Source organism: Theropithecus gelada, chromosome 19 (genome assembly GCF_003255815.1).
Source record: "Theropithecus gelada isolate Dixy chromosome 19, Tgel_1.0, whole genome shotgun sequence".
NCBI lineage: Eukaryota > Metazoa > Chordata > Mammalia > Primates > Cercopithecidae > Theropithecus > Theropithecus gelada.
In genome coordinates, this window is record NC_037687.1 from 12703565 (window position 1) to 12729618 (window position 26054).

The following is a 26054-nucleotide window of genomic DNA, read 5'->3' on the forward strand; positions in this document are numbered from 1 at the left end:
TGGCCTGTAGTCAATTGACCCGTTGGACTTGGGGCAGGTGCTTGAGGAGCCCCGCTGAGGGAGGGCAGGTCTCTTGTGTGTACTGTCCAGCACATGCAGGAAGTTTAGCATTTCTGCCCACCCAGCAGCGCCTGGTCATTGTGGCAATCCCAAACCCCACACTTCCAGATGCTCTTGATCTGCACTGTCCATTGTGGTAGCCACGGGCCACGTGTGGCTGTTTACATTTAAATTAACTTATTAAGTAAAGAAAAATTTGGTTCCTCAGTTACAGTCGCCGCATTTCAAGTGCTTAGAAACCACTTGTGGCTAGTGGCTACTGCAATGGAAATGAGAACATTTCCATTGTCACAGAAAGTGCTAGATGATCTCCAAGGCCCTTTCTGAAACCCAGTGTCCCTATCCTCAGTCCCAAACGAGAGCCTGAGAGCAGGTCTGGCCTGTAGGCAGAATGTTTGACCAAAGCAATGTTTTAAATATTGGAAATTTTCACACGAAATTCTGTCTGGGCTTCTGGTTTCTTTTGAAAAGTTGGCAGATGAGCTGCCCTGGGCCCTCACTCACCCTGACCTAGGCAGGGCACAGGCATTCCGGCCACCACAGAACCTGCTTCCTCGTGCTCGCAGCACAGGGAGCAGTTCGGAGCACAGCCTGCACTGCCTTTTACATTTGAACCCTGGCTCTGTTGCCCGAGGGCTGTGTGGCCTCAGGCAGGTCACCCACCCCCTCTGTGCCTGGCTTCCCTGTGGGATCAGGGCAGGGGTGGAGTGAACCAGGACCTGGTATGTGCTCTGTAGTTGGCTCTGCCTGGCCTCTGCAGACCAGAGTCTGTGACAGCCTGGAAGAGGCCCCAAGATGCATTTTCAGGGACCCTCATTTTGCCCCAAGGGTACTACCAGGTGCACCCAGGCCCAGTAGACCACAGTAGACCCTGACCCACCACTTTGCCAGGAGGTGGGGCTGGAGCCTTGGATGGAGGGCATAGCCAAGCAGCTCAGTCCCTTGGGGTCTGCCGTGGGTGTGCTCTGAGCTGAGCCACCAGACACAGGCAGACAAGGCCCTGTCTGTGAGAAGGCAGCACCCCCTGCTGGCATTATGAAGGAAGTGACGCTCACCCCAGGGAGCCTCAGGTCCTTCCTTGGTGTCTAGTGTCCTGAGGGTAGAAGATCAAGCACCGTGGGCTACGTGGCCCCTCCCCTAGGCCTGGCGCTACTAGGGACTGAAGCCATGTGGTTCCTCTGCCCCCAGCTTTTCAGCCTGTGGGACCTTGGCTGGGGTATATAGATGGGAATTTCTGCTTTTAATCCAAAGAGACAGAAAGAAAACTCAGCAAGAAGCTGGGCCACCCCCACCCCATCCCTAAAACCCCTCTGGGTACAAAAGCCCCAGCCTGGCATCTTCCCCACCCTCCAGGACCCACACAAAAACCTAAACAATTGGAAACATGGCCAGATCTCAGGCCTGTGCCAGCGCCAGCCATGGGGGTCCCGCCCGCTGGGCACAGTGCCCACGGGAAGGCCAGCTGGACTCTAGCACTAGGGGCAGAGTCTCTGAGGGGGCAGGGTTCTCGCAGGAGGGAGGGAGAGAATGGGGATGCCCTTTCTTCTCCACGGGAACGAGGTGGGTGGTGGCTGCCTGGCACCCTGGCTCTTTGGGAGCTGGGCCCTTGAGGGGCCAGGTCACTGGGCCAGGTAGGAGTGAGATGGGACCTGCCACAGCTGTTCTCAGTGTCACCTCTTTTTCATCCTGTTTCAGTCCTGGTTCCTCTGATAAGATCGACAAAAGAAACAACAAAATGAAAAGAAGAGGTTCCTCGAAAGGGGGGAGAAGAAATTTTGAGACATGGAAAAATCCCCCAGCCCAGCCCAGCCCCACCGAAAAGCAAAAATTACACGTCGTCAGCCACTCAGCCCTTCTCTCCTCCAGCCCGGGGACCCCTGCGGGCCCCAGAAGCAGCCCAGTTCTCGGAGAGCCCTCGGAAGGGGTCTCGGTGGAGCTGTGCACCAGCAGCCAAGCAGAAAGAAACACACGACATGGACTCTGTCAAGTAGAGGACAGAAAGCAAGAAAGGATGCAGAACTGCCTTCCTCCCCACCACCCCGCCCTGGCCTTCTGGGGAAGGAACAAAGTCCCCAAACAAAGCAACCAGCACAGTTCTGAAGGGGCCTGGCCTCCACCCTCACCCCTTCCTAGGGGAACCCCACCCCCCACATGGTCGGAGCTGTCCTAGGGAGCCTGGAGGACCAGCTTGTAAAGATGATGGGGTTTAGATCCCTCAGGCTCTGCCCTCCAGACTCCGCCCTTCCCTTCCTCCCTTCCTCCCTCCCTCCCTCCCTGCCAAGGCTCCAGCTTCTTCCCCCAGCTGTTCCAGACCAGGAGGGGGAGAGCAGCCTCCACTTACCCCTCCCCACCCTCGGGCTAAAAGCCTCCAGGCGGGCAGAGGGTGACCCCTGGAGCTAGTTGCGTGTCCCAGAATGGAGGGTGTTCTGTCACCCCACCCTGAGCCTCAAGAGCAGTTCCTGGGGCCCTGGACCCCTCTGTACAGTCCGTAGGAGAAAGTCGGAATGCTCTCGATGGCCTTGTCCTAGCCTGGGACAGGCCCCCTCTCCCCTCTCTCTGCAGGCCAGGAGGGCCTCCTTCCTGCCACGAGGGAGGGGAGTCGGGCCCCAGGTCGCCCCCACCCCCAGCCCTGCATGCAGGTGCCCTCGCTCCGCCCCATCAGTCCCTGCCCCTGCCCCTCACGCAGACTGCCCTGCTGGGGCCGGGCCGGAGGGTGGAGCAGAAAGGGGACCCCGGAGCCAAGCGAGGAGGACCAGGCAGCCGCCGCTGCCGCCGCTAAGTCACCACCTGCGCTTAGGTAGGCGTCCTGCTCGCCGACTTTCAGTTCCTTGGGAGGGTGTTGGGTGTCGTCCTTTTCAAAAGTGTTTTGGAGCTTTCTGTGCCCCCCACTTTCCCCCTGCCCCCCCGTGGCCACTTTTCTCTGGATTTTAGCTGTAATGTCTTTACTCTTTATTTAGGGGTGGGGCATTCATTGTTTGGGTCTTTTGCTGTTGGAATGGGAACTCCTCCATTTGAGCAACTTGGGAACAATTTGGTAACACACCACAGGAAGTAGCTCTCCCCCCCAGCCTCCTCTTCCCTCAAGGAGGGTTGGGGGGCCTGTCCAGAGGGTCTTCAGAAGCCCCCCTGGGAGGGAGGGGAGGATGAGCACGCCCAGCTCCCCTCCAGGGTGTGACTTGGCCCCTCTGGCTTGTCTTTCTGTGCCTTACTCCTTCCTCCTGCGTCTCCCGTCCCTGGCCCCTTCTCGAGTCCTTGTGCCTCTCTCTCTTTCTCTCTTTCTTCATTGTATGAAAACACAAAGCACAGGTCAGGATCCTCTGAAAGAAAATCCAACATTGCACCACGTAGGGGTGGGTTATGGGCTGTATTTATTGTGAATCTAGTTTGTGAGGCTGTGGCCCTGAGCATGCGGAGGGAGGGAAGAGAGGAGGGAGTGTCTGGGGAGGGGAGGTCAGCGACCTGGGGCCGAAGGGGCAGGCAGGTGGTGCCTGCTACCCAGCTGGAAGCCACAAGGTGGCTGACCCCAGGGGCGGCTTTTGTTGGAAATTGAGTGAAGCCCTCCCCCTGTCCTCAGCGTGCAGCCCTAGAGGACCCCAGGGCTGAGGGGCAGTGGATCCTGCGGGAGTCTCCCGGGGCGTGGGGAGTAAGGCCCCGGGGGTGGGGGGCCGGGTGGGCCGGGCGTGACGCGCGGTCAAAGTGCAATGATTTTTCAGTTCGGTTGGCTAAACAGGGTCAGAGCTGAGAGCGAAGCAGAAGGGGCTCCCTGTCCGGCCGCACGTGCCCTTTCCCTCGACGACAGTTGGGGCCTCGGGCGCTGTGTGACTGTGGGAGCCAGGGTCTGCGGGGCGCCTGCCCGGGCGAGGTCGGAAGCTGCAGGCCAGCTGGGCCCGGGCCGGAGCGTGCCCGGCGGGGCTGCCCGGGCGGGCAGGGGGTGGGGGCTGCTCCTTTCCCAAGTGGTGTTGTGAGGGGCAATGAGGGCAACAGATGTGGGGACGTGTTAGGAGAGAAAAAAAAAAAAACACAAAAATATATATGGGGGAAATGAACTTTTTTTTTTTTCATTGAACCAAGTGCAATGCATCAGAGAGTTTTCCTATCTTTGTATGTTAAGAGATTAAGAAAAAAAAATTCTATTTTTGTTGTAATGTCCTCGCGGCTCTGGGGACGCTAAAAGAACCGGGCCTGCCCCGCCCTGTGCGGGGATAACGAAAGCTGAGTGTTTTTCCCTTTTTTTTCGTTCGTTTTTAGTTTTTTTTTTTTTTTCAAGTCGTTTTCCTGCGTTGACGAGGATGATCTGGGGTTTTTATTTGTTTCGTCGTTCGTTCTCAGTTTCGGTGGGAGGGCTGAAGGAAACGTTCACATTTTAGAGTTTAAAAAAAAAACACCTCGACATTTAAAAAATAACCAACACAAGATCAAAAAGGAAAAGGACGAGAGAAAAATTATTTTTAAGATAATTAAACATAAAACCCTGGTGCTTCCTACATTATAAAGTACGTTTTAAAGAACCCACAAACTATTATACATAAGTTTATGAATCAATTAAATATCCTGCACTTGTTAGGAATACGCATATCCCTTCTTTGTTGAGTTTAACGGAACGGGACAGCGGCGTGCCCCCGGCGGCTGGACTGCTCCGGTCGCGGGTCTCCCCGGGCGCCCCTCCCTGGGGCCCAGCACCCCCTCCTCGCCCCATCCCCGTCTGGGTACAGGGGCGCGGCAGGGGTCCCTGGCCCCTCCCCCGCAGAGGTCAATGCCAACGAACAAACGTCCCCTCCCTCCCTCCCTCTCTGCCCCGAGCGCCCTTCTTTGAGCCAGACGCCAACTTGACCCTCACCAGCATTATCAGGAGCGCGCTCAGCAAGTTGGTAGTTTCCTCCCCACTTTCCCGGCGCCCCTCCCGCCCCCATTCAACATCTCTCATCCTATCCCCGACCCCCTCCGGGGAACACCGGGAAGGCTCGACGCTCCAGGACAGGACCAGCCACGCTGACAGGTCGATTTGCCCAGGCCCGCGCCCGCACGCACGCACGCACACGGCCCCGCACACAGCCCCGCCCCACCCCGCAACCAGCCCTGTCGACTGCCTTACACACCCGCCCCCGCGCTGGCCGGCCGACCTAGTGCCTTGTTCTCACCCCCGTGCTGGCGGAGCGGACGCCGCGCTCTGGGTCCCAGAGGGGCCGGGTGGCTCAGACGCCCCACCACTCCCCCACCCCGACCGTGCTGAACAGACCCCCCACACGAGAGAAAATAAAGGAGCAATAAAGTCACGAGAACTTTCGTCCCCCAATCGAGAGCCCGAGGGGCACCCCAGCCCCGCCTCTGCTTCCCCCCACCCCACCCACCCTCGGGGCGCCCCCCTCCCCCCGCAAGCCAGCCTGGGCCAGCCCCGCTTCGGCCCCTCCCGGGAGATCCGTGCGCCCGACCAGCACCAGCATCGCGGACCGCAAAGGCCGCCCGTCCCGTCAAACAAGTTTCTTCTTAGGCTAAGAAACGCAGTATATACGAGTATCTATATATAGTACTAATGGATTTGGTGTGCTTCCCCCTTAGCGTCCCCTTCCCTCTGCTCCTCCTCCTTCAGCCTGGTCTCCCCCTCTTCTCTGCCCTCCACCCCCGTCTCTGCACTGAGATACATAAGAAACAAGGGTAGTTTACTGTCTGTTTTGTTTTCTGGGTTTTCAGTGTCCTAGCGGAATGCAAGTAGGCAGCCAGCCCGTCTGTTCCCTCTCCGCCCCGCCCCGCCCCGCCCCCGTCACTGCGCTTCTGTTATACCATCTTTGCCTGACTCTCTCCGGCTTCTCCATTGAATGGCTAATGTGTATGTGAAATAAAGAAATAAAGAAAAACAAACGCAGGAGCGCCTGACCCTTCGCTAACGCGACCGTGCGGGACTGGGTCGGGGTCGGTAGGGTGCGTCCCCAACTTGGATTCTGCGCCTCTCTCCAAGCGCCGCGAGCGCAGCAGACGCCGTCGACAAGCGTCTGTCCCTGGGTCTCCGGGAGGGGCCGACGGTGAGAAAAGCTAAGGCTCCCCAGCCCCTCCTAGCCTCCCCCCGCGACCCCCGCCCGGAAAAGATGAGGCACCACTTGGGTCCTGTGACTGCTCTGCCATGTTAGTTTGCCAACCGCGCCCCTGCGAAGGGGAACCAGGCAAGGCCACTTCCACAGGGCGGTGGGTGATTTTTTTTTAAGAGTCTGCGGGTCCCTTGGGGGGCGATGATCACCCTTCCGGACCCCCGAGACCTTGCCCCTGACGTCTTCACTGGTCCTTCTTCGGGGGAGTTCGCACCCGAACACGCGCAGCACGTCCACTGCCCTTTCCTCGACGGCCCTGGGCCGAGTCCCTGGTACCCTCCGGCTCAGAAATGCTGGCGCGTGCGGTCACCGCACCTCTGGGCTCAAAGCGGTTTGCTCCATCTTTATTGGCCGGGCCGCCGCACCGGGGCTGCCGTCGGGGTCGGCCGGGGGCGCGGGCTGCGAGCGCGCTGCCACTTCGGCCCTGCGTCCGGATCCCCGGCGGGCGTCGTCGTCTGGGACCCGGTGCACCGGCCGTTTGCGGGGCCCGGGCGGGGTGGGGCCTGCGGCCAGAGCTGCCGCTTGGTCGCGCAGCAGCCGCACCAGGAAGCCAATGTACTTCATGGCTAGGCGGAGCACCTCGTTCTTGCTCAGCTTCCGGTCGGGCGGGTGCGTCGGCAGCAGCTTCCTCAGCTCGGCGAAGGCGCCGTTAACGTTCTGCTGCCGCCAGCGCTCCCGGCTGTTGGTGAACACGCGCCGGGCCACCTTCTGGGGCTGGTGCCCTGTGGACAAGGAAGGCCGGGTTGGCGCCATGGCCCAAAGGGCGGCCTCTCCTGCCCTCCCGCTAGGCACGCAGCACCCTCCTGAGAACTTAAACCCAGGCCATGGGCTGGGGCTTTCTCCACCCAAGGGGTCCACGGGTAGCTCTCCCCACCCCTCCCAGAAGCCAGCCACCCAGACAAGAATCATCACAGGCCCGGCCTGCGGACAATGGCCTGCTGTGTCTGTGACTATGGGCTCCTTTATGTCAATGACTGAGATTCCCTAAGGAAAGATTTCCTCGTGGTTGTTTAGGAAGCTGTCCCTGGGGACCTCATTCAGTGTGTGCCCAAGTGTGGCTGGCTGGGTGTGCTCGTGGGTCTGAGAGGTCCTCTCATTATGACTGACTGACTGTCCTGTGTCTCATAGGCTGTGTGAGACTCTTATGTCTCATGGCTGTGGTTATGTGTGATGTTGCCATGTGGCTGTTTCATGAGTGGCTGTGGTTGTGTGGCTGATTCTTTTGTGGCCATGGTCCTAAGTGGCTGTGGTCCTGTGGCTGTCTCTTGCATGGCTGTGGTCTTGTGGCTGTCTTTTGCGTGGCTGCACATTCTAGTGGAGCTGTCATTTTGTGGCTCCCATACCTGGTACGGCATGCTCTGTTTTGCCATGACTGCGGCTACAAGGCCTGGCCTGTTGCGTGGCGGTGGTTGTGTGGGGCTGGCTATGGGACTGCGGTTGTGCACATGGGTAGAACCTGTGTGGGCTGTTCTCTGTGTGTGCTGGAAGCACCTCTCCCCAAGGTGGGAGTAGAGGACAGACATGAGCCCCACACAGAGACGGCCCGGCCTTCCGTGCACCCACAAGTGCACACACAGGCACGCAAACCCACAAGGCGCACAAACCCACACTCACCCTCAGCCAGGTCCAGCTCACAGTGGCTTGGTCTCCGCTTCAGCCGGCTGCTAGGGAAGACGCTAAAAGGTCCTGCTGGCCCAATGTAGACACTGTAAGGGGTCGTGGGTCACTAATGCCTTGTGGGCAAGGACCCTGGCCCCCAATCCCCACCCCACCCCGCCCCAGCTCCCCACTGACCTGTTGAGGAAGGGGTGAGGGTGGTAGTGCAGGGCCAAAGTGGGTGGGGCAGTTCCCAGGGTGGAGAGTTGCAGCAGCGGGGGCCGCAGGGTGCCCAGCTCTGTGGTGGGCATGGCTGCCCCTGGGGGCCTGCTGTGGCCCAGGCTGATCACTGGTACACCAGGTGGCAGTCTGGGGGGCGAGGAGCCTCCTCGGTGGCCCACCTCCTCCACCTGCGGGGGCCCAGGTGAGGCAGGCTTAGGGGGTGGGGCAGGCGCTGGGCTGGGGGCACACACCATCTCTGCCTTCTCAGTCATGGTGGGGCCCACCTCTGCCTGTGCCTGAGGCGGGCACATGGACCCCGACGTGGGGGTACTCACCTGTGGGAAAGAAGGCAGCCAGTGGGAAGGAGGACTAGGTGCCCCGCTCCCACCTTCTTAGCCCAAAAAACCCCTCAAATGGGAAGGGGGGGGAAAGGAGGAGGGGAGGGGTTTCAGTAGGTAAAGGCAGATGGCAGGGGCAGGCCCAGAAACTTCCAGGACATGGGAGGGGTCCTGCATTAGAGTAGGAGGCGCCCACCTAGGTGCTAGGCAGCGCACTGTCCCTGCGCTCTTTGTGACCCAAGAGGGGCGCTGTTGCCCCGCCTCTGAGCAAATATTCCTTTTGCCAGAATTCCCTCACCTCTGCAGCCTGGAGGGAACAAGACAGGGAGCCCCTAACTGATCCTGGGATCTCCAGAAACCCCAAGATTAACCCTGTTGCCCTCAGATCTAAAGATCCGATCCAGAGACTCCTCATTGACTCATTGATGCTATGTGAGCTTGGAATCCCTCCAAGATGGACTCTGACCCTTCACAGATGCCCCCCACCCCCCACCCAGGCTGACCCTCTGCACCTCAGGAATGACCCTGTAGTTCTTCCCATTGCTGTCCCTGAAAGTGCTCTGTAATTGCTCTAGTGACCCCCACTCCTACTGCAAACGTCCCCCATAGCAACCCTGTGACCCCACTACTGACACTATGACCTCCAATGCTGACCCTAGACCCCCAAACACTGACCCCACTGCCCAGTCCAGTCATGTCCCAACCCTCCCTCTGGCTTGGAAGCCCCCACCCTCATCAGCATCCACACTTTTTAAAATTTGTGTATTTTTTAGATACAGGGTCTCCCTCTGTTGCCCAGGCTGGAGTGCAGTAGTGCAATCATAGCTCACTGCAGCCTCAAATTCCTGGGCTCAAGCCATCCTCCTGTCTCAGCCTCCTGAGTAGCTGAGAGTACAGGCATGTGCCACCATGCCCAGCTAAATTTAAAAAAAAATTAATTTTTCAATAGAGACAGGTTCTCACTCTGTTGTCTAGGGTGGTCTGGAACTCCTGGGCTCAAGTGATCCGCCTCAGTCTCCCTAAGTGCTGGGATTACAGGCATGCACCACCATGCCCCTCCATCATCCACACTTTTGCATACTGTTTTGACATCCCTGTTTGCTCTTGGTTCCAGAGTCCAGGATGTCCTAGCAAGGTGTGAGACTCTTGGCCCCTCTGCCCTGTCTTCCTCAGCTAGGCCCTGGGGAAGCAGGCCTGGCCCCTCACAAGTAGGTCCCTGCTGATGGATGGATGGATGGATGGATGGATGGATGGATGGATGAATGAATGAATGAATGAATGAATGAACGAACAAACAAAGGAATGCAGGCTGGGTCCCAGGCCTGGGATCCTGCACCTTTAGGCTGTTTCCCTTCTTACCCCAGCACTGTTCCTGCAGCTTGGTGAGTGCCCTGGCTCTGTCCCGTCAGGGTTGGCAGTCTGGGCCAGGGTGTGGTTTCCAGCGTCAGGCCAGGCTCTGCTGTCTCGCTCGGGTCCGGCCTCAATGCTCCAGGCCCCGGCGCTGGGCCGCGCCTCCTCGTGGGCCTTGGAGGGCCAGGATAGCCGAGGTCTCCGCTTAGGTCTCCTCCAGGGAAAGTGAGCGGCTCCCGGGCCGGCCTTCCCTCTCCCCGCCCCCGGCGGCCCGGTTTCCTCCCTCTCACCCCTGGCGGCGCAGCGGCCGGAGGATGCTGGCCCAGGGCAGATAAGGGCCGGGCTGCCTGGCCGCGCCTGATAAGGAGCCGGGCTGACCCCGGAGGAAACCAGCGGGCGGGGACCTAGCAGCGCGGGCCTCCCGGCCCCGCCCCCAGCCGGCGCTGGCAGGACTCGGTCCGCCACCCCTCAGGGCTTCGCCTTCCGCTCCCCCAGGCACTGGAGGGACCCCGGGCCTCTGGGGACCCGGGCCCGAGGGCAGCCGGGGAGGAAGGTGCCTGGATGCACACAGGGGGTACTGAGGCAGGGAAGCTGCCTCCTCTTATGTCCTCTGAGTCTGCCCTTTGGCTTTGAACACTCCCTGCCCGAATGTCAATGCTGATGGGGGTGAGGGAGAGCCCTTTCCGGCCCGTTGGGGCCGCGTGACCCTGGGCCCCCACCTTCTCCTCTCTTCACCCAGCCTGGTTCCTCTTTTTACAGAGGCCCTTCCCGCCTCTCCACCACCCCTACCCGGGAGTGGGGCACCCAAAGGGAAACAGTTCTAACAGTCTGGCCTTGGGTGTCCAGCCTGGGCAGGTGTCCCAAGCCCTCAGCACCGTATCCACACATTTCCAAGCCCAGGAGGGTGAGAGGAAGTGCCATGGCTGTCGGGGGTGGGGTGGGAAGTTGGATTTCCTAGGGTGCCGAGGCTGGTGTGACCTTCCAGTAGATGCCCAACAGGTCCCCACAGTTCTAGGCCTCTTGGCTACAGCATCACATAACTCCAACTTGGTGGTCCGTGGCCCTCACCCCACAGCACCCGACCCCTTCATGGGGGGCAGGTATCCTGGCTTGGTGGTAAACCTCAAGACCCCACTGGAGCTTCCCACAGGGAGAGGCTCTGGGCACAGCCAGGCCGCAGCAGCTACAGGACTGCCGCCCACTTGTGATACTCATGCTTTGGCCCATGTGTGTGTCTGGGCAACTGCAAGAGCCCCCAGGCAGGCACCCAGCACCAGGACTACTACCACCCCCCCAGGAATGGGGCGGAGCACAGGACCTCACGATCAACACCTCCATTGCTTTCCTCCAAAGAAGCAGGAACTAAAGTTTTATGCAATAAAGGCCAGGCGTGGTGGCTCATGCCTGTCATCCCAGCACTTTGGGAGGCTGAGACTGGCGGATTGCTTGGGCTCATGAGTTTGAGACCAGCCTGGAAAACATGGCGAAACCCCATCTCTACAACAAATACAAAAATTAGCTGGTGGTGGTGGTGTGTGCCTGTAGTCCCTGCTACTCTAGAGGCTGAGGTGGGAGCATGGCCTGAGCCTGGGAGGTGGAGGTTGCAGTGAGCCAATATTGCACCACTGCACTCCAGCCTGGGCCATCCATACATCTAGACTTTGCCTCAAAAAAAAAAAAAAAAAAAAAAAGTTTAAGCACTGAAACTAACTCTGATATTCCTACAAAGAGGGTCCTAAGATTAGCCTCATTACATATGGGGATGAAGGGCACAGGAGCCAGAGAGGGGATCCTGCCCCAGAACTCTTCCTTAACGTTACTAAAGCCCGCTCTGGAGGGCAGGGAGGGGTACAGCTCCCCCTCACTGGGTGTCTGGGCAGCAGCCTGCGAGGTCCCTCTTTGTGTGCACGCCCCCTCGGGCCTCAGGGCAGGAAGCACCTGGTCTGGAGCGGATGCACAGGGCGCCTGGTTCCGGTCCAGCTTCCGCCACTGCGGCCCCTGGAGAGCTGGGCCAAAGAAACCAGGCGGCGAGGAGGCAGCAGCGCGAGGACACGTGGGGGTTACCGGGCAGGAGCGCCCCCCTATGCGTAAGCCCGCGGCCTGGAGCGCGTTGAAGGTGGGAGGGGGAAGAGGGACAGAACCCCCCCGCGGGAGCCAGCGCACAGCTGCCGCACCGTGGCCACTTCGGGAACCGCAGGCTCCGACTCGGGTGGCTCAGTGACCCTCGCTGCAGAGGGGCCGACCACTGTGCAGATGGTCAGCTCCTACCTCCCATACAGGCTCAACACTCCAGTCAGGCAGGGGCGAACGACCCCCAGAGGAAGACAGGAACAGATCCCAGTCATGCAGCTGTATGGACCAATACACAAATCACAGGCAATCGGGAGAAGGTGACGTGACATCTCTTTATTGGTTCAGTCTATGCCTGGCCTAGCGGCATCCCCAGGTCCACGGGGGCTCTGGTTGGAGGTCTCTGGACAGTCAGGGACAGCATCAGCAGAAACCCTGGGTGTCGGGGGGCTGTGGGAGTAGCAGCACTGGTCCCCGCGTTGACAGGTGCCCTGGTGGGAAGATGGTGGGTGTGAACCCCTGCCCGGAGCTCAGCAGCCCCTGATGGGTTCCTTTCCTGGAATGGGAAGCCCACTCCCAAGCACTTGCCTGGCTCCAGCTCCCCCAGTTCTCTCCCTGTTGCCCAAAGGGGAGACTCACATGTCCTGTCGTGGGGGAAAGGGAGGAGGGACCTTACCTCCTTAAACCTCTTACAAGGAAATGTCTTGAGCCGGGCAGCCCGCTGGGCCGCATCTTCCGGCGGCTCCTTCCGCTTGTTCTGAAGCAGCCTGCGTCTCTCCTCCATAGCTTCGTCGGCCGCCTTGCCCCTGTGCGAGGGGAGGAGTAGGTGGGACCTCATCTGCCCTTTACCTCTGCTTTCCCTGGCTGAGCCCCACCCCAACTCTACCACCACTCACCCTGGCCGGGCACGAGGCCGGGGACCCCAGTTGGCCTCCGGGTTGGCCTGGAAGCGCTTGAGTCCTCGCTGGCGGGAGCTGGGGTTGGCATCTTCCCGGATGGTGAAGTTGGCCTGCAGCCTAGGGAAGCAGGGGTGGGGCGTCAGGGCTGGGGGCAGCTGCCACACGAGTGTGTCCCAACTCCCCACAGGGCCTGTCCGCCTCCACCACACAGCACGAGGTGTCTGCTCATGTCAGGATTCTCTCATTCATCAAATAAACATTTTTGTTTTTTTTTAAAGAGATAGGGTCTCGGCCGGGCGCGGTGGCTCAAGCCTGTAATCCCAGCACTTTGGGAGGCCGAGACGGGCGGATCACGAGGTCAGGAGATCGAGACCATCCTGGCTAACACGGTGAAACCCCGTCTGTACTAAAAATTACAAAAAACTAGCCGGGCGAGGTGGCGGGCGCCTGTAGTCCCAGCTACTTGGGAGGCTGAGGCAGGAGAATGGTGGGAACCCGGGAGGCGGAGCTTGCAGTGAGCTGAGATCCGGCCACTGCACTCCAGCCTGGGCTACAGAGCGAGACTCCGTCTCAAAAAAAAAAAAAAAAAAAAAAAAAAAAGAGATAGGGTCTCCACCAGGCACAGTGGCTCATGCCTGTAATCCCAGCACTTTGGGAAGCCAAGGCGGGTGGATCACCTGAGGTCAGGAGTTGGAAACCAGCCTGGCCAACATGGTGAAACCCCATCTCCACCAAAAATACAAAAATTAGCTGGGCGTGGTGCCGGGTGCCTGTGATACCAGCGACTTGGGACGCTGAGGCAGGAGAATCACTTGAACCTGGGAGGCGGAGGTTGCAGTGAGCTGAAATCATTATCACTGCACTCCAGCCTGGGCAAGAGAGTGAGCCTCCGTCTAAAAAAAAATAATGATATAAAGATATACGGTCTCACTCTGCTGCCCAGGCTGTAGTGCAGTGGTGTGATCGCCATCAAAGCTGCAGTCTGGAACTCCTGGGCTCAAGCAATCCTCCTGCCTCCTCCTCAAGCTCCTGAGTAGCTGGGACGGCAGGCAGGTACCACCATGCCCAGCTAATTTTTTGTTTTTTTGTAGAGATGGAGTCTTACTGTGTTGCCCAGGCTGATTTCAAATTCCTGGGCTCAAGCGATCTTCCCGCCTTGGCCCCCAAAGCACTGGGGTTACAGGAATGAGCCACCACGCCTGGCCCTAATAAACATTTTTATTTAACGACTGTGTGCCTGCATTGTTCTCAGTGCTGGGAATAGACAGTGAACAAAATGGACAAAAAGCTACCCCTGGTATGCTGATAATGCTAATTTTCTTTTCCCTTTTTTTTTTTTTTTTTTTTTGAGACGGAGAATGCAGTGGTGCAATCTCGGCTCACTACAAACTCTGCCTCAGGTTCAAGCGATTCACCTGCCTCAGCCTCCCGAGTAGCTGGGACTACAGGCATGTGCCACCACGCCTAATTTTTTTTTTTTGTATTTTTAGTAGAGACAGGGTTTTGCCATGTTGGCCAGGCTGGTCTTGAATTCCTGACCTCAGGTGATCTGCCTGTCTTGGCCTCCCAAAGTGCTGGGATTACAGGTGTGAGCCACTACTCCCAGCCCAGTCAGCAGATTTTGTTATTTTTATTTTTATTTATTTATTTATTTATTTATTTATTTATTTATTTTTTGAGACGGAGTCTTGCTCTGTCGCCCAGGCTGGAGTGCAGTGGTGCGATCTTGGCTCACTGCAAGCTCCGCCCCCTGGGTTCACGCCATTCTCCTGCCTCAGCCACCGGAGTAGCTGGGACTACAGGCGCCCGCCACCACACCCGGCTAATTTCTTTTTGTGTGTGTGTATTTTTAGTAGAGATGGGGTTTCACCATGTTAGCCAGGATGGTCTCGATCTCCTGACCTTGTGATCCGCCTGCCTCGGCCTCCCAAAGTGCTGGGACTACAGGCGCAAGCCACTGCGCCCGGCTATTTTCTGATTCTTTTTGAGATGGGAGTCTCGCTCTGGCGCTCAAGCTGGAGTGCAATGGCGTGATCTAGACTTGCTGCAACCTCTGCCTCCCAGGTTCAAGTGATTCTCCTGTCTCAGCCTCCCGAGTAGCTGGGATTACAGGCACCCACCACCACACCACGCCTAGCTAATTTTTGTATTTTTAGTAGAGATGGGGTTTCACCATGTTGGCCAGGCTGGTCTTGAACTCCTGACCTCAGGTGCCTCAGCCTCCCAAAGTCATGGGATTACAGGCGTGAGCCACCTACCCAGCCCCAGTCAGCAGATTTTGAATCTCACTTGAAGAATGGGCACGAGTCAACACAGATGGGGCAGCATGTGTGTTGTCCGCACACACGTGTGCTTCCCATGCCTATGGGCAGCCCTGGCCCCTCCCGCATGTGCTTGCCCCTACCTGGGTTCCACACTGAGAATGCGGAACGCTGGGCTGGTCTCTGATAGTCGTTCCCGTTTCACCGGACATTCCTTCTCCTGGGGGCAGAGGTCAGAGGTTAGGGAGTACTAGGCCCAAGGGACCTCCAGGTGACCACCACCTGTCCTCCCACCTGCATGAGGTCAGCCCTGCCCTCACCCAGCAACGCATGATGTCCCAGAGGGCGGAGGCAGGGGCATCTGTCTTCACAGCGTTCTTACAGGCGTGGGAGAGCGAGACCCGGAAGTCAGCGTGGAGGAGGGCCGACCTGGGGGACAGCAGGGATCATGAGGGAGAGGCCGGACCCCTTGACCCCAAAGCCTGAGCTGACCAGTGTGGGTCAGACTACCTTCGGCAAGGGCTCATGGCTACAGAATTCATTTCTTTTCTTTCTTTTTCCTTTTTGAGATGGAGTCTTGCTCTGTCGCTCAGGCTGGAGTGCGATGGCGCAATCTTGGCTCACTGCAGCCTCCGCCTCCTGGGTTTAAGTGATTCTCCTGCCTCAGCCTCCCGAGTAGCTGGGACTATAGGCATGTGCCACCACGCCCAGCTAATTTTTGTGTTTTTAGTATAGACAAGGTTTCACCATGTTGGCCAGGATGGTCTTGATCTCTTGACCTTGTGATCCGCCTGCCTCGGCCTCCCAAAGTGCTGGGATTATAGGCGTGAGCCACCACGTCCGGCCTTCTTTTTCTTTACTTTTTTTTTTTTTTTTGGAGGTGGAGTCTCACTCTGTCGCTCAGGCTGGAGTGCAATGGCGCAATCTTGGCTCACTGCAGCCTCTGCCTCTCAGGTTCAAGCGATTCTCCTGCCTCAGTCTCCTGAGTAGCTGAGATTACAGAGGTGGGTCACAACATCCGGCTAATATTTTTGTATTTTTAGTAGAGACGGGGTCTCGCCATATTGGCCAGGCTGGTCTCAAACTCCTGGCCTCAAGTGATTCGCCCGCCTCAGCCTCCCAAAGTGCTGGGATTATAGGCCTGAGCCAATAAGCCTAGCCTAATTTTTTTTTTTTTAAGAGACAGGTTCTCACCCAGGCTGGAGTGCCATGATCACAGCTCACTTTAGCATCAAACTCCTAGCCCAAATGATCCTCCTGCCTCAGCCTCCTGAGTAGTTAGGACTACAGGCATGTACCACCATGCCAGACTAATATATATATATGTGTGTGTGCGTGTGTGTGTATGTATATATATACATATATATGTGTATATATGCATACGTATGTATATGTGTGTGCGCGTGTGTGTATATATATATTTATTTATTTAATTTATTTTTTAGAGATAGGGTCTTATTATGTTGCCCAGGTTGGTCTTGAACACCTGGCTTCAAGTGGTCTTCCTGCCTCAGCCTCCCAGGGTACTGGGGTTAGAGGCAAGAGACACTGCACAGGGTTCTCCCCATCCCCTCACAAGTTCTATGCATGAGAATCCCTGGACTTGCCCCAGGCCACCCTGTGGTCAGGGACAGGCTCCTCCCAGCCCCAGGGGCTCTTACCGCAACTGCAGGAGGCTGGGCGTGTTGCAATGAATGGTGCTGCTCAGCTGGTCCAGGGTGTAGTACAGAGGCACGTCCGGGAGCTCCTGAGATGAGGGACAGGATGGGCATGCGTGGAGATGGGTGGGCATAGGTGGAGCCCCCTCCCCCATCACAGCCCAGCCCTCACCTCAGTGATGACGCTCAGAACCCCTCGGATCCGCTCCGAGGTGTGGAAGCGGCCGGGGTTAGCACTCACAGCCTCCAGGACACGGCCCACAAAATCCAAGTCATGGATGGGCTCTGCCCACACGGGGCCACCAAGCTGGGGGAGGACCGGGGATAGGTGAGCAGGGACCATGACCTCCGAGACCCTCTCGCTCCTCTGCCTCCCCTGGCCTTGCCCTACCTGGTGTCGCTGCCCACAGTGCTCACACTCAGGGGTCACGGGGGGACCACAGGCTGCAGAGAACTTGACCCTAAACAGAGAGGGGCGGTTGGTAGGGAGGGAGGAAAACCCTGGGACTCCCCTTCTCCTCCTTCCTCCCTGCTCACCGGCTGCCGGGGACTCCTGACGCTTTGCCGAGGCGCTGAAGGTGGTAGGCCCCGCAGCCCACACACTGGAACACCAGCGCCTGCTTGCTGTGGGGGGTATCAGTGGCCACGAGTTCCCAGCGTGACCACCACACCCCAATCCTCCCTTAGACTGGCTCTGCCCAGATCCCCCAGGGCAAGTTCCCGTCTCCTCTCTCAATCCGCGACCCCCCTGCCCCTGGCCCCGGGGCTGACCTGGCTGAGGCCTTGACCTTGGCCTGGCCGGTGAAGACACGGACAAAAACACGCACGTAGAAGTCAGCGCTGATGCTGAGCAGCGGCACCACGAAGCGCTGGTAGCAGTTGGCACGGAGGTCCAGGCTGTGCAGGACGATTCTCAGGGCCTGGTGGCGGGGGGTGGGTGTCAGCCTCCCCTCCACTATCCACCCACCCCACCAGGAGCCCTATATGGTACTCACAAATACAGGCTCAAGGCCAGCTCGCTGGTCTCCAAGCCCACCCCCGAGAGTCCTGGCTGTGGGACCCGCAACAGGTAAGTATCCCCTCTCTGTGCCTCAGTTTCCTCATCTGCAAAATCACAACAGTCCCTCTCTGTGGCACTGCTGGGGACACTAAATGAGTGAGGAAAGCATAGACCCAGCCTATTCTGATTAGCATCATCGGTGTGCCCTGTAGCATTACTGAGGACCCACGTTCCCACCCCCAAGGGCTCTGTGGGCATGAAGCAGGGATACTGGGTGCTGTAGAACTGCCAGGGCCTGGGCTGGCACAGTGGCTCACACCTGTAATCCCAGCACTTTGGGAGGCTGAGGCAGGTGGATCACCTGAGGTCAGGAGTTTGAGACCAGCCTGGCCAACATGACGAAACACCCATCTCTACTAAAAATAAAAAAAATTAGCCGGGTGTGGTGGCGGGCGCCTGCTACTCGGGAGGCTGAGAGGCAGGAGAATCACTTGAACCTGGGAGGCAAAGGTTGCAGTGAGCTGAGATCTCACCACCGCACTCCAGCCTGGGCAACAAGAGTGAAACTCCATCTCAAAAAAGAAAAAAGAAAACAGCCAGGGCCTTTCTGCTAGTGTGAGACTCTGATAGGGGAAAGGAGACAGCATTTCCCAGGCTGACTTGATGACAGGACCCTTTAGGAACAAGGATAAGAGCCCTCTGTGGCCCAGGCTGGAGTGCAGTGGCACTATCAAAGCTCACGATAACTTTGAACTCCTAGGCTCAAGTGATCCTCCTGCCTCAGTCTCCAGAGTAGCTGGGACCACAGGCATCCATCACCACACCTAGGTAATTTTTAGTTTTTTTTTGTAGAGATGGGGTCCTCACTATGTTGCCCAGGCTTCTAACCTCAAGTGATCCTCCTGCCTTGGCCTCCCAAAGTGCTAGGATTACAGGCATGAGCTGCTGCACGTGGACACTCAGTCTTCTTGAATCCTGATCAGACACTCAGCAGGGTCAGATCTTTTTTTTTTTTTTCCTTTTTAGAGACGGACGGAGTTTTGCTCTTGTTGTCCAGGATGGAGTGCAATGATGCGAACTCCTCCGCTCACTGCAACCTCCGCATCCCAGGTTCAAGCGATTCTCCTACCTCAGCCTCCCAAGTAGCTGGGATTACAGGGGACTGCCACTACGCCCAGCTATTTTTTTTTGTTTGTTTTTTTGTATTTTTAGTAGAGACGGTATTTCACCATATTGGCCAGGCTGGTCTTGAACAGCTGACCTTAGGTGATCCGCCCTCCTTGGCCTCCCAGAATGCTGGGATTACAGGCGTGAGCCACCGCGCCTAGCCTATTTCTTTTTTCTTTTTCTTTCTTTCTTTTCTTTTTTTTTTTTTTTTTGAGACTTAGTCTCGCTCTGTCGCCCAGGCTGGAGTGCAGCAGTGGCATAGTTTCGGCTCACTGCAAGCTCCGCCTCCCGGGTTCACGCCATTCTCCTGCCCCAGCCTCCGGAGTAGCTGGGGACTACAGGCGCCCGGCACCACGCCCAGCTAATTTTTTGTATTTTTAGCAGAGACTGGGTTTCACTGTGTTAGCCAGGATGGTCTCCATATCCTGATCTCGTGATCCGCCCGCCTCAGCATTCCAAAGTGCTGGGATTACAAGTGTGAGCCACCGCTCGTGGCCCTTTTTTCTTTTTTTGAGACAGAGTCTCGCTCTGTTGCCCAGGCTGGAGTGCAGTGGCCTGATCTCGGCTCACTGCAAGCTCCGCGGCTCACTGCAAGCTCCGCCTCCCGGGTTCACGCCATTCTCCTGCCTCCGCCTCCGGAACAGCTGGGACTACAGGTGCCCGCTACCACGCCCGGCTAATTTTTTGTATGTTTGGTGGATACGGGGTTTCACCGTGTTAGCCAGGATCGTCTGGATCACCTGGCCTCGTGATCCGCCCACCTCACCTTCCCAAAGTGCTGGGATTACAGGTGTGAGCCACTGCGCCCGGCCTATTTTTTTTTCTTTTCTGAGATGGGGTCTCCCTCTGTTGCCCAGGCTGGAGTGCAGTGGAGTGATCTTGGCTCACTGCAACCTCCCTCTCCTGGGTTCAAGTGATTCTCCTGCCTCAGCCTCCTGAGTAGCTGGGATTACAGGTGCCTGCCACCACACTGGGCTAATTTTTGTATTTTTAGTAGAGACGGGGTTTTACCATGCTGGCCAGCCGATCTCAAACTCCTGACCTCAAGTGATCCACCTGCCTCGGCCTCCCAAACTGCTGGGGTTACAGGCATGAGCCACTGAGCCCGGCCTTCAGAATATCATTGTGCCCATTTTACAGATGCGAAAAAACTGAGGACCAGAAAGGTGAAGTAACTTGCCCAGAGCCACCATCAAAGCTAGGATTTAAACTCAGTCCTGGAAAAACCACCTTTAAAAAAAATATTTATTTTGAAAAGTTGTTTTAATACAGAAAACTAAAACACTGTGGCCATGCGCTCTTATCCTGGCCAAAGCCACTGTCCCCAAATGACCACGATTATCAGCCCATGCTCTTAGGAACTACGTGGGTTGAAGACATGCCTGTCGTTAATAGCCTGGGATGCATCTGGCCATCTGCGTGGAGGAAGCTGAGCAGGTCTGAGGAGGGGGAAAGTGTATTGGGAAGGGACTCAGACAACCACCTGTCCCCCGGTCTCCCTGGCTGGCTGGCAGAGGGCGCCTCACCATCTCGTGGCAGGCCCGGCTCTTGAGGGCCATGGCCCCGTACTTGCTGTAGCATGTCTCCCCGCTGTTCCCTGCCAACACCGCCATGTCCGTGCAGGTCACACACAGCAACCCTGTAGAGAGGGGCTGGGCAGTGAGAACCCTCCAACACCCCAGGCCCTGCTCCTACCCCAGTGCCATCCCAGCCTCACCTCCTTCACTCACAGCCTGCACAGCTGCATCCAGGAAGGGAGCTGGGCTGCCATAGGGGTCCAGATCAATGACGTCGAACCTCTCCGACACCCTCTGGTGCTGGTACATCAGCATCCTGGGTGCAAAGAGGGCCAGGTCCTCAGCCTCCCGCACCAGGTACCTTCTCTGTCCCCTACACATATTAACTCCTACAGCGCCGGTGGTTTGGATCTGAACTCTGGGGGCAGATTCCCAAGTTCACGTCCTGGCTTATTTATTTATTTATTTTATTGTATATATTTTTGAGTCGGAGTCTTGCTCTGTCGGCCAGCTGGAGTGCAGTGTCGTGATCTCGGCTCCCTCCAACCTCCGCCTCCCCAGTTCAAGCAATTCTTGTATCTCAGCCTCCCGAGTAGCTGGGACTACAAGCATGTGCCACCATGCCCGGCTAATTTTTCTATTTTTAGTAGAGACGGGGTTTCAACATGTTGGCCAGGCTGGTCTCAAACTCCTGACCTCATGTGATCCATCCACCTCAGCCTCCCGAAGTGCTGAGATTACAAGTGTAAGCCACTGCACCTGGCCTTGGTCATTTATTAAACTGCACAATTTTCCTACTTAAGAAAAGCACCATGTGGACCTCAGTCCACACATCTGAAACAACAATACTGATATAAGACGTATCTGCCTGACACCATTTCAAGCAGTTTATAGACATATTAACACATTTTTTTTTTCTTTCTTTCTTTGGAGACAGAGTCTCCCTCTGTCACCCAGGCTGGAGCGCAGTGGCGGGATCTTAGCTCACTTCAACTTCCACCTCCTGGGTTCAAGTGATTCTCCTACCTCAGCCTCCCAAGTAGCTGGGATTACAGGCACGTGCCACCATGCCTGGCTAATTTTTATATGTTTAGTAGAAACGGGGTTTTACCATGTTGGCCAGGCTGGTCTGGAACTCCCGACCTCAAGTGATCCACCCGCCTCGGCCTTCAAAATTGCTGAGATTACAGGGGTGAGCCACTGCGTCTGACCTCATTTTAAAATTTTTGTAGAGACAGGGGTTTCACTGTGTTGCCTAGGCTGATCTTGAAATCCTGACCTCAGGCGATCCTCCTGCCTTGACCTCTCAAAATGCTCGATTACAGGCATGAGTCACCATGCCCAGCTAATTAATTTTCATTGTCTGTGATTACTATTTGGATTCTAGTAGGGTCAGAAAAGTAAAAACTTTTTTCTCTGGAAAAGGTCAGATGGTATTTTAGGCTTTGTGAGTCATATATGGTACCTACTGCATATTCTTCTTTCTTTTTTTTTTTTTTTTTTGAGACGGAGTCTCGCTCTGTCGCCCAGGCTGGAGTGCAGTGGCGCGATCTCGGCTCACTGCAAGCTCCGCCTCCCAGGTTCGTGCCATTCTCCTGCCTCCGCCTCCGGAACAGCTGGGACTACAGGTGCCCGCTACCACACCCGGCTAATTTTTTGTATGTTTAGTGAATACGGGGTTTCACCGTGTTAGCCAGGATCGTCTGGCCTCGTGATCCACCCACCTCACCTTCCCAAAGTGCTGGGATTACAGGTGTGAGCCACTGCGCCCGGCCTATTTTTTTTTCTTTTCTGAGATGGGGTCTCCCTCTGTTGCCCAGGCTGGAGTGCAGTGAAGTGATCTTGGCTCACTGCAACCTCCCTCTCCTGGGTTCAAGTGATTCTCCTGCCTCAGCCTCCCGAGTAGCTGGGACTACAGGTGCCCGTCACCACGCCCGGCTAATTTTTTTGTATTTTTTAGTAGAGACAGGTTTTCACCGTGTTAGCCAGGATGGTCTCAATCTCCGGACCTCATGATCCGCCCGTCTCGGCCTCCCAAAGTGCTGGGACTACAGGCTTGAGCCACCGCGCTCGGCCTTTTAAGCTTTAAAAATGTAAAAAACATTCTTGGCTCGTGGGCCATTAATAAACCAGGCTAGGCCAGGCGCAGTGGCTCACGTCTGTAATACCAGCACTTTGGAAGGCCGAGGCGGGCAGATTACTTGAGGTCAGGAGTTCGAGACCAGCCTGGCCAACATGGTGAAACCCCATCTCTACTATAAATACAAAAATTAGCCTGGTGTGGTGGCAGATGCCTATAGTTCCAGCTACTTGGGAGGCTGAGGCAGGAGAATCACTTGAACCTGGGAGGCAGAGGTTGTGGTGAGCCAAAATCACACCAGTGCACTCCAGCCTGGGCAACAGAAGGAGACTCCATCTCAAAAAATAAATAAATAAATAAATAAATAAATAAATAAATAAAAATTAGCCAGGTGTGGTGGCACGTGCCTGTAATCCCAGCTACTCGGGAGGCTGAGGCAGGGGAATCGCTTGAACCCGGGAGGCAGAAGTTGCAGTGAGCTGAGATCATGCCACTGCACTCCAGCCTGGGCAACAAGGGTGAGACTACATCTCAAAAAACAAACAAGCAAATAAACAAAAAAAAACAGGCTGTGAGCCCCATAGGCTATTGTTTGCCAACTCTTGCGAAGGTCACCAATTTTGCCTGTTTTGTTTCCTGATGCATTTCCAGCTCTGAAAACGGTGCCTGGCACATAGCAGACACTGCATATACTATGGCTTATTTGAATGAATAAAAGGAGTATAAGAAGTTAAAACAGAGACCAGAATGCTACTTATTTCTGGCACAGAGTATGGATCGTACAATAATTATCTATTACTTACTCATCACAGCAACCCCTGTAAAACTAGTTTTCTCAGTTGACAGACAAGGAAACTGGGGCTCAAAGAAGCTAAGTCACTCACTCAAGGTCATAGAGTGAGAATAGGACAGAGCCAGAATTTTGATCCCAGGCAGCCTTGTCCCATAGCTAGGCTGTGATGCCCAGAACCTACCGGGCATCTGCTTGGCTGGGCTGTACCAGGTGTGCCACGTCATTGAGCTGGACATTCCGGCGTATGAGATCCACAGCCCGGGCAGAGGTATCGTTTGCAACCACAGATCTGAGCCCAGGCACCTCTAGGGCAAATCGAATGGAACGTAGGCCTGAAGCTGCCAGGCCTTCCAGCACATGCAGGCCTTCCTGTTGGAGTAAGCAGAAAACCTCCCTCACACCTCCATCTCCATCCTCTTCTGGGCCCCAAGGAGCCCCCACCACCCACCTCCTATAGCTCTCCCCCTCCAGGAGCCCTCTGCCTCCCGCTAAATTCCAGGACTGCCAGCTGCTATGCTCAGGCCCCACCTCACAGATTTCCCCCACGGCCGCTGTGCGAGGTTGGTCTCCTGAGGCCAGGTTTTCATTCTCTTTCAGTTCAACCTTTTCCTCCTCTTGCTCTGACAAGTCCACGACCACCTTTTGCGTGTCCTTCTCTCCTGGCACCTTGACTGCAGCCACCCAGAGGCACAAGTCAGAGAGTAACGAAGTCCCCTCTGAGAAACCTCCCCTTAATCTCCAAAATATCTTCCCTGAAATCCCTGGGGAAAGGCTGAAGGAGCAGAACCCAGGGCCTGCTATGTGGCTGAAGCCTCTCTGGATTTGGGCGGCAGAAGGGCCCAGGCAGGGAGATAAGACTTGTGTGACCCCCGCCCGCCAGAAGCCTGGACCTCCACTCACTCTGGATTCCTTTGGCCCCAAGCTGAATGCGAGCAAACTCGGTGATCACAGCACATCTGGTGGGAGACAGAGGACTAGCTCATACCCCGCCCCCGCCATCCACACTGACCCACTAGCCGATGCCAGGCTGACCTCTGACCCCTGCTCACGTCAGGTCCCGATTGAATTCCTGCACCGGGTTATAAAAGACCTCGTTGGCGCTGGGAAAGGCGATTTTGGCAGCCCCCTCGGTGATTGTCGTCTCCTGGACTTCACGTGGGCATTCTTCTCCGCAGGGCCCGGTGCCGTTCTCCATCGCTGCTGGATTCGGCAGCCCTGGGGACTGCCCCTCGAAAAACCGGGCTGTACAGAGCACACGGGTGGGGCGGAGAGTGAGGCTTAGCCACAGAACGATCGATCTTTGCATGAGACATCCGCTGGTGCCTCTGTCCGCCAAGCCTGGTTCGGGGGGCGGGGAAAGGCACAGAGAGGGTCAGAGAGCCGCATTCTGGGCCCGGGGGTGTCCTACATATCTATGAAGTAGAAACTAGGAAGACCCGCGGCCTCGGTAAGCTGATAACCCCTCGTTTTGGGGATGACTGGTTCCTGCGGAGCCGATGACCTCGTGCAGGCCCGCCCTGAGTCCGAATCCCTTCCCGCGCTGCCCAGCCCCTCCTTACCTGGTCTCGTAGCCACAGAAAACCGAATTAGTCAAGGTGCACGTTTCCCGAATTAGGACCTGGGCGCCGCCATGTTGGCACGGTGGGTGGGGGAAATCACAAGATAGTGGTTGGCCAATCAATGAGGACATGGACGGTGGGCGGCCGGGATCAAAAAGAATGCCATAAAGGAAGCGCGCTGATCATGCTGTTCCGGGGGTTTTAATCACAGTGGATCCCCTGGGAGAGGACACGTCACTAGTCCCATTTCACAGATGAGGAAGTTGTGGCTCAGAAAAGGGGCGGTAAGCGGAGAAACCCAACAGCTATTGGTCCTCTTCTGTGTTCTGGGTGCTATATACACATTATTTCAGAGCACTCTGCAGGGATAACTCAGGCTCTGGAGTTGGATTTACTGGGTTTGAATCTCAGCCCCACCACATGCTCTGGGCCGGTTACTCTCGGGCCTTCAGTTTTCTTATCTATTAAATAAGAATAGTGGTTTCTCAGATAGAACAAAGATTAAATGACAGATTCCTGGAAAGTGTGTGAAGAGCCACTCTGACCTTGTAAGCGCTCGGTAAAGTTCTAACCAGTGTACGAAGGCAGGACAGCGAAGTGGTTCCCGGGTACCTGGGTTCCAGTCTTAGCTCGCCCTGCGACTTGTTGTTAACTCTGAACTTAAGTTACCGCTTTTGCAAAAGGGCAGAACTTTTTACCATTTGTTAGTGGGTTGTAGTGAGAAGTAAACGAGTTAGTGCACGTAAAATGCTAACAGAACCTAGCATCCGGTAAGCATCATAAAAGTCTTAGCTGTTATTGTCGCTTTTGAGCCTGCGTTTAAATCCTGGCACCCGCCATCACTTCCTTGCTGTGTGATGATCTTGACCAGCTTTCTTTGTGCCTCCTTTTCTTTCTTTCTTTTTCTTTTTCTTTTTTTTTTTTTTTTTTTTTTTGAGACGGAGTCTCGCCCTGGATCATGCAGTGGCATGATCTCGGCTCACTGCAACCACCGCCTCCCGGGTGCAAGCGATTCTCCTGCCTCAGTCTCCCGAGTGACTGGGATTACTAGCGCTTGCCATCACGCCCGGCTAATTTTTGTATTTTTAGTAGAGACAGGGTTTCGCCATATTGGCCAGGCTGGTTTTGAACTCCTGACCTCAGGCGATCCACCCACCTCGGTCTCCCAAAGTGCTGGGAGTACAGGCGTGAGCCACCGCGCCCAGCCGCCTTTATTTTCTCTAGTGTGTAACAGTTCCCACTAAAAAATGTTACTGTGTAGTTTAAACGAGCTAATTCCCATAAAGAACCTAACACGGAGCCTGCTACAATAAACAGCAGTCATTATTGTTTTTGTTTTACAGGAAACTAAAGTTCGGAAAAGTAGAGCGACTTGCCCAAGGTCGCGGGACTAGAAGGTGGCGG

General features: G+C 56.2%; 3 protein-coding genes across 12 annotated transcripts in view; 1 reads left to right on the top strand and 2 right to left on the bottom strand.

Moving 5' to 3' along the window:
* Positions 1–5919, top strand: part of NFIX (nuclear factor I X) — a 102323-nt gene extending 96404 nt beyond the window's left edge. For all 5 annotated transcript variants that reach the window (XM_025367431.1, XM_025367433.1, XM_025367432.1 and 2 more), the window contains one exon: positions 1756–5919. In XM_025367431.1, the coding sequence (XP_025223216.1) occupies positions 1756–1770 (15 nt within the window). In that variant the 3' untranslated portion in view covers positions 1771–5919. The remainder of the gene's footprint in view (positions 1–1755) is intronic.
* A 233-nt stretch (positions 5920–6152) lies between these two features.
* Positions 6153–10286, bottom strand: LYL1 (LYL1, basic helix-loop-helix family member). Its single transcript, XM_025367732.1, has 4 exons — positions 9656–10286; positions 7935–8293; positions 7755–7846; positions 6153–6862 (listed from the first exon to the last, which is right to left on the bottom strand). Exons 2-4 carry the CDS (start codon positions 8267–8269, stop codon positions 6447–6449), a joined length of 843 nt encoding a protein of 280 aa, XP_025223517.1. The 5' UTR covers positions 8270–8293; positions 9656–10286; the 3' UTR covers positions 6153–6446.
* Positions 10287–12025: 1739 nt separating this feature from the next.
* TRMT1 (tRNA methyltransferase 1) lies at positions 12026–24906 on the bottom strand. Of its 6 annotated transcripts, none has more exons than XM_025366548.1 (17): positions 24651–24906; positions 24141–24429; positions 23992–24047; positions 23620–23762; positions 23273–23460; positions 20419–20534; positions 20228–20340; positions 17306–17454; positions 17072–17158; positions 16926–16995; positions 16707–16841; positions 16538–16623; positions 15197–15305; positions 15020–15096; positions 12613–12732; positions 12393–12522; positions 12026–12207 (listed from the first exon to the last, which is right to left on the bottom strand). In XM_025366548.1, exons 2-17 carry the CDS (start codon positions 24395–24397, stop codon positions 12061–12063), a joined length of 1983 nt encoding a protein of 660 aa, XP_025222333.1. In that variant the 5' UTR covers positions 24398–24429; positions 24651–24906; the 3' UTR covers positions 12026–12060. The 6 variants fall into 6 exon arrangements, with proteins under 6 accessions (XP_025222333.1, XP_025222335.1, XP_025222339.1 ...); XM_025366553.1 differs by having other exon boundaries at positions 12027–12207; positions 24141–24333; positions 24651–24723; XM_025366550.1 differs by lacking the exon at positions 17072–17158.
* Positions 24907–26054: the final 1148 nt, after the last annotated feature.